We start from the raw sequence: 6,793 nt of genomic DNA, 5'->3' as shown, positions 1-6,793 counted from the left end.
CATAATGACGTAGTTACTGTCCGATTTTCACATAGGTTCGACGTCATTCTATTTCTAAATTACATTGTAAATACATGCACATTATTAAACAATTTAACAAAAGTAGCTTACGTTATTTTTAAAGACAATCCAATAACAATGAAACCGCACCAAGAAATTCGAAATAAATTTTATTTAACATTCCTGCAGTTGAAAGGTCAATGCTTACAAGTTGCTGACGTCACAGACTTTAGTGGTTTTGGTGTAATGGAAGTTCAGTGGTGGAAGCTGAATGTTGATTTCGTGATATACACAATAAAACTATTTAAAAGTTAGATACCAGACCCGGTCCTATCTAGGCAAGGTAACTAATTATTTATTGAAACTGCATTTAAAGTTACATTTAAAATGCCATTGTTATGTTTGGCAAAGGTAAGTTACAGTGAGCAACAAGCTAGCTAACGTTAGCGAACGTTATCTGCCTTGAGCTCCCTGTCGCAGCCACGCGAGTTCTTTAGCTTGCTAGCTAACTTAGCCAAACAGTGCATGGCAACATTACAAGCAACATTAGTTTGCTATTTAGTGCAATATGTCGTTGCTTGCTCATCTCAGTATTGTTAACACGACTGTGTTAGTTTACGCTAACTATTTTAAATAAACCTTTAGAAAGCTAAACGTTTATTTGCCATATTCGTTGTTCAATGGATCTATCCAGCTGCCAAGTTAGCTAGCTTGCATACCTTGTCAACTTAGCAAATTATTCTGTATGAGATGAACACTAACGTCATGTAGCATTCACTTATTTCAAGTAATTTCCTGCTAAGTAACTAACATGTCATCATAACATTAGCGTTGGATATTGCCCCGACCCTTAGCTAACGCGTGTTGACCCCACCCATTCAATAGACCTAGCTAGCTCTCAAGCTGCATGATCATCTTTTGTTGAAGGTAAAAGTTTCTAGCCATCTAATAGTGTCATTTGATCACGATCAGTTAGCTAGCAAGTTAAGTGACAGACTAGATTGCACGCTCGTTTGATCTACTTGTCATTTTTGTTGGAGCTGCTGCTTAATACGTTTCCATAATCGCAAAGAGGACTAAAAACAGCTGCAACTGTTTCATACACACCCACCCACCCAGTTAGATGCTACGGTGATGCTTGCGGTTGCAGCTGTTCATAACTATTTGTCGTGAATACCGTGCTATTATGTGACTGCAGTTTTGTTGATACGTCTGTTTCTATGGAGCCCGACGAGATCAGTAGTTGGTGTTAATAAGCGTTGTCTACAGGTATTGAGAAACGTGAGTGCTGGTTTGTGCGACCTACTATCTTTGTGCAATATATTGGGCTAATATGATGCTTAATATTAATCCGTATTCATGTCTGATGCCTGGCAGGTTGACATTCAAGTTGATGAGTGTGTTTATCTTTTATATGTGGGCTGTAGCTGTTATTGTGGACGATTTATGGAGCTAACGGCCTACTGCGAACAATGTATGTAACGTAGTTTGTGTTCCCCCCCATTCAAGGTCGTAAAGAAGGATCGGGGCCAATAATTCCATGCAATTGTCCAGACCAGAAGGTTTCCTGTTTTTGATGCCTTGCATCTGAACCTGGCATTATGCCCGCAGCAACTGTGGATCATAGCCAAAGAATATGTGATGTTTGGGCATGCAACCTAGATGAAGAGTTGAAGAGAATCCGGCATGTCATTCGCAAATACAACTACATTGCAATGGTGAGTTGGAATATTCGGCATTAAATACAATATTCCAGACTGATTTATGAGTTTGCTCTGGAAAGGTAGTGGGTGGATATCTAATGGGATTGGCTACATATATTATGATTGTGTAATGTACAATTTAGCCTGTCTTGAAAAGAACAAATATTCTTTAGATGTTGTGAATCATTTTCTGTTTCAGATGTTCTACTATCTTCTTGACCTGATTTCTTGTATCCAGTTATTTTACATTTATGAAGTAAATATACTGTGGATTTCCCATTTTGTTTGTAGGATACAGAGTTTCCAGGTGTAGTTGCGAGACCGATTGGAGAATTCAGGAGCAACGCTGACTACCAGTACCAGCTGCTCAGATGTAATGTAGACTTGTTAAAGATAATCCAGCTGGGATTAACGTTCATGAACGAAGAGGGGGAATACCCACCAGGAACATCAACATGGCAGTTCAATTTTAAATTTAATCTCACGTAAGCACCAAGCCTTCTGTAATCGTGTCTGCTTCTTAGTTTTCCTGTTAGGGCTGAAAACGGGTGCTTGCTTAGTCTCACTCATTTGTTTGTAGTCTCATAACTGAAGTAAATGTTTGCAAAGTCATGGTGACCATACTGGATTGAAATATTTCATCATTAGTTCATTGTAAGTGCCGGTACTGAAACAGAACATACATGTCTTGCAAAATGATATTACTGAAGTAAACTGATGTTTCGTACAGGAATTTGATGTAAATAAATAAATAAATAAATAAATAAATGAATAAATATATGTCTTGCAGTGCATAGGCCGATGAGAAATCTGTATGTATCTCCACCACTTCAAGAGTTATGTTTTTTCATTCAATAACTATACAGGTCATGTCTAGATTTGCTGAGAAACAAACATTATAAATATTTAGATGATTGAATAATTCCTTTTTAAATTTATGATTTACTTTGTGGGTGCTGTCTGGACCTGTCTCCCTTGAAAAAGAGTTTTTTTTTAAAGCACAACTTTTGAACTTTCTGGTTAAATATATATGAATGCATACTTGCAGTCTACCATAGGCGGAGTTTGCAGAAGTAGCTTTGCGTGTGTGGCGCTGCGTTTGGAGTGTCAGTCTGGGGATGCGTGTTTGTTTTCCCTCCCGCAGAGAGGACATGTACGCGCAGGACTCGATCGAGCTCCTGACGACGTCAGGAATCCAGTTCAAAAAGCACGAGGAGGAGGGCATCGAGACGCTCTACTTCGCTGAGCTGCTCATGACCTCCGGGGTGGTGCTGTGTGAGGGCGTCAAGTGGCTGTCTTTCCACAGGTACGACGCAGTCACAGCGCTTCACTGCGTTCAGCTGCCTGTTTCAGAGACACGCACCCACAGACACACACACGCACACACACGCACACACATACGCACGCGCACGCACGCACACAAGCGCACGCACGCCAGAGTCAAACACGTCATCTGTCTCCAATCCTCAATGCTATTTTACATTAACATTCCTTTCCTAGTAGGGCATTTTTATTGTTTATGTTTCTGTTTTAATCAGGCACTGTAATGGAACATAAACTCCAACTGTCATGTAGTTGTTAATCCTGTGCGGTGTAAGAGCACAGATATTTGTCTATAATGATCTTAACCGAACATTCTAATACTGATCTAACACTCCCTGCTTGTAATTAAAAGCAATAGAGTTCTAAAACAGTTCTTTAGAAACAAAAGCCTTCCAAAAGACCTTCTCTTCTTAATATTAACATATCAATTTCCTGATTAGAGGGAATAGAGCTAAACATAGCCCAGAGCACTTGTTTTCTGTAGTGTTGCATTAATTAGTGCAGAGATTTCAGCAACGCTCTTTTGACTGTCTGTTCACACCTCAGCCCCCAGTTTCCTGTCTCTGTGTCTGAAGCTGTGTCCAGCTAGCCACACTTTCAACACATTCTCTGCCAGTTCAGTTAAGGCTACTAATCCACTGAGACTTTCTTGTCGTTTTCCTTTTTAAGGACATATAAATCCTTTACCCTTTGTGTCATTAAGTGCTCTAGTGTAAATGGCCAGATTCTCTTACTGTAGTTTAATGCATTACAGTCTTCTGTACATTTGTGTCGTTTTCCTTTCCGCGTGTTTATGGCATTTTCACATGGTTCCTTCTCTGTCGTTGCAGCGGCTATGACTTTGGGTACCTAATCAAAATTCTGTCCAACTCCAACTTGCCGGATGAAGAGGTGGACTTTTTTGAGATCCTCCGGTTGTTTTTCCCCATTATTTACGATGTGAAGTACCTCATGAAAAGCTGCAAAAACCTAAAGGTGACTTCAGCTCTCCCCTTATATGAAGATTTTTATCAGTAATAATCTTGGTGAAGACTCTAGGGTCTTTGTTGGTAACAATTTACTTGAGCACCTCACCATAAGGCTGACATAACATTGTCATACACCTGACATAGCAGCTGTCACAAGATGGCGTAACAGATGATGTCAGTTGATGTCAAATGATATAAAGCTTTTTATCGGTAAATGTTATGACATGTTACTGTCATAAAATTTACCAATAAAAGTATGCCAGTTTTATATAATTTGACATAACCTCACATCATCTGTTATGCCATCTTGTGACCGCTTTTATGTCAGGTGTATGACAGTGTTATGTCAGCCTTACGGCGAGGGGTTCAAGTGTAAAGTGTCCTTGCAGAGTGCAGAAATATGGCATCTGTTTGTACCCGTGGATTGGTTGTTTGGTTATCATTGATAAAGATCCGTTTTCCGTTCTCCACTCATGACCAAGTGCTGTTTGGTGGACAGGGCGGCTTGCAGGAAGTGGCAGAGCAGCTGGAGCTGGAGAGGATAGGGCCTCAGCACCAGGCTGGCTCCGACTCCCTCCTCACCGGCATGGCCTTCTTCAAGATGAGAGAGGTGACACACAAAACTAATAACACTGCCTGCCATTGGTGCAAAAGAGATATCATGACCAATCATTGGTCATGTTATTGGTTTTGTGTAGCAAAAGGCTCACATATGCACTTCCGCTGAAATGATAATGCAAGCCTATTTGAATGCCACTTTTCATGTGGAATTTTCTGGAATGAAAACCAAAGACTTTGAGAATTCATGCACATTTCTGTTTACTGGATCAGTGGACGATATGGCTTGCTGTATGTTGTTTTTCGTAGTAATTCTTACACTCTTTAGGGTTTTAAATGAGTTCACACATGGAAGCAATGTAGTTAGCAAGGACATTTTTCCTAAAATTACACATTGGCTTTCTTTTTCTGGAGAAACCGACTCGACCCAGATACGAATCCTGTGTGTCCCACCACAACACTTTCTGTACTGTGAACCTTTCAGGAAAAAGAAATAACAACATATTTTAAACTTCCTGTCTGAACGCGTTTGATTTTTCTGCAGATGTTCTTCGAGGATCACATCGACGACGCCAAGTACTGCGGGCACCTGTACGGGCTGGGGTCAGGCTCGTCGTACGTCCAGAACGGCACGGGCAACGCCTACGAGGAGGAGGCCAATAAGCAGCAGTCCTGACACTGTGCAGAGCCGCACGTGCGTTACGCTAGAGCTCTCTGTTCCCCCGGCGGTGCGTACGGAAGCAGAGAGCAGGGGGGATAGGTAAGCTCTTTCTGGGTCTCCTGTGGGAGAAGGGCTGTGCCACAGCCTTCACTCGTTCAAGGTGTTCCATGTTATCTTCTGTAAAAAACGAAAAAGGAAAAAAAACCCCAAAGAAAAAACAACATGAAGTGACTGGTTGGTTAATTTATATATATTTAAATAAAAAAAACTTGTGTGTAGCTCTTCAAGTGTGACCTGTAAAACGGTTTTTAGTTTTTCAGGAAACAGACGGTGGAAAAATTGCACTTTAAAGGCCGAGGCAGACTACCTTCCGGAGCAAAGCTAGATCGTTATTTCTTCCTTGAGAAAGAAATGTAAATTGCAGATTGCAGACCGTTCACCCCTTCGTTGCCTTTTGTACATGAACATTTTTTGCTAAATGCATATCATTTACAGGTGGAAAATGTTCTCGGGCTTAAATTTAATTTTACTACAAAACTCAGCCTTAATATTACCTCGTCTTTTACGTTTTCTCCTGTTTTATTTTATTTTGATGGCTTAAGCTTGAGATGGAATGGTTGGCCCATTCAAATGGTAATATGCCAGTCACTGTCGTGTACGGTTTTTCCCTGGTGAAAAGGGACGTAAGAGTATGGTTGATTTTTTTGCTCAATCCATAAAATGAGCATCTGTAGCTCACCTTGACACAGGCACAGGTAAACATGTGGTTAGCACAGGAGATCTGGTCTTGCACTGATTTTACTCTATAAGTTTAATGTTCACCAATTTTACCATTACAATTAGGCTAACTTAAGAGAAGAAATGCTTACTGCCACTATTAAATTGAAATGAGGTAATCCGGAATGTCTTTATGGAGTTTTTCATTTGCATTGTTTTAAAGTGACTGGAAAATTTGCAGTGTTTTAGTAAAAAGTAAAAGAAAACAAAAGTCTAGAGCTTTTATTCGTTGAAGAAACGATGGTTCTTAACGTAGCCTAAAATCTTAACCAACTCGAGCACCTAATTTCAGCGGAATTATTTTTACCTGTAGTACTGGTTTTCTGAATGCACAGTTGAGTGCCGTTTGTTCCTTTGTATTGTATTGCTTTACAATTCCTGTCCGTTTCCTACAGCTTGTGCATGTACTCATTGCGTTTAATAATGATTTACACTTGCTGTATAGTTTCATAGTCGCTTGAGCTTGTATGGAGATGTGAGTTGCATGAACACAGGTTGTGATCTGCTGTTGAATGTTTTTTTTTTTTTCATTGGAAGATTATATAGGAAATATTTCCCATTTTGGTTTCATTTTATACTGCTGTGTAGAGGATTCCCGTTCAAGACCATGAGAAATTATGCAATATATAGGGTGTCTGTTTTTAGAGCTTTTGTAAATAAAGGCTTCAGACTTTTCTTACACAGGATTGGATGGCTTGTTTGTAATTGTGACTAATTTTCCTGTAGTTGCACCAGCTTTTTGTGCGCATGGACCTGGCTTCGCACACGCAAGTTAAGAGAAAGTTTTTGTAGATTACACATTT

At 40.0% G+C, this 6,793-nt stretch overlaps 1 protein-coding gene across 1 annotated transcript; it reads left to right on the top strand.

Moving 5' to 3' along the window:
* The first annotated feature begins 213 nt into the window (after positions 1-213).
* Positions 214-6,669, top strand: cnot7 (CCR4-NOT transcription complex, subunit 7). Its single transcript, XM_061251998.1, has 7 exons — positions 214-343; positions 1,510-1,718; positions 1,995-2,188; positions 2,848-3,009; positions 3,857-4,001; positions 4,494-4,604; positions 5,097-6,669. Exons 2-7 carry the CDS (start codon positions 1,602-1,604, stop codon positions 5,226-5,228), a joined length of 861 nt encoding a protein of 286 aa, XP_061107982.1. The 5' UTR covers positions 214-343; positions 1,510-1,601; the 3' UTR covers positions 5,229-6,669.
* The last annotated feature ends 124 nt before the right edge of the window (positions 6,670-6,793 follow it).

Source organism: Conger conger, chromosome 8 (genome assembly GCF_963514075.1).
Source record: "Conger conger chromosome 8, fConCon1.1, whole genome shotgun sequence".
Lineage (NCBI taxonomy): Eukaryota > Metazoa > Chordata > Actinopteri > Anguilliformes > Congridae > Conger > Conger conger.
Note: the sequence above shows the minus strand (reverse complement) of the source record. Positions and strands in the feature narration are given on the sequence as shown.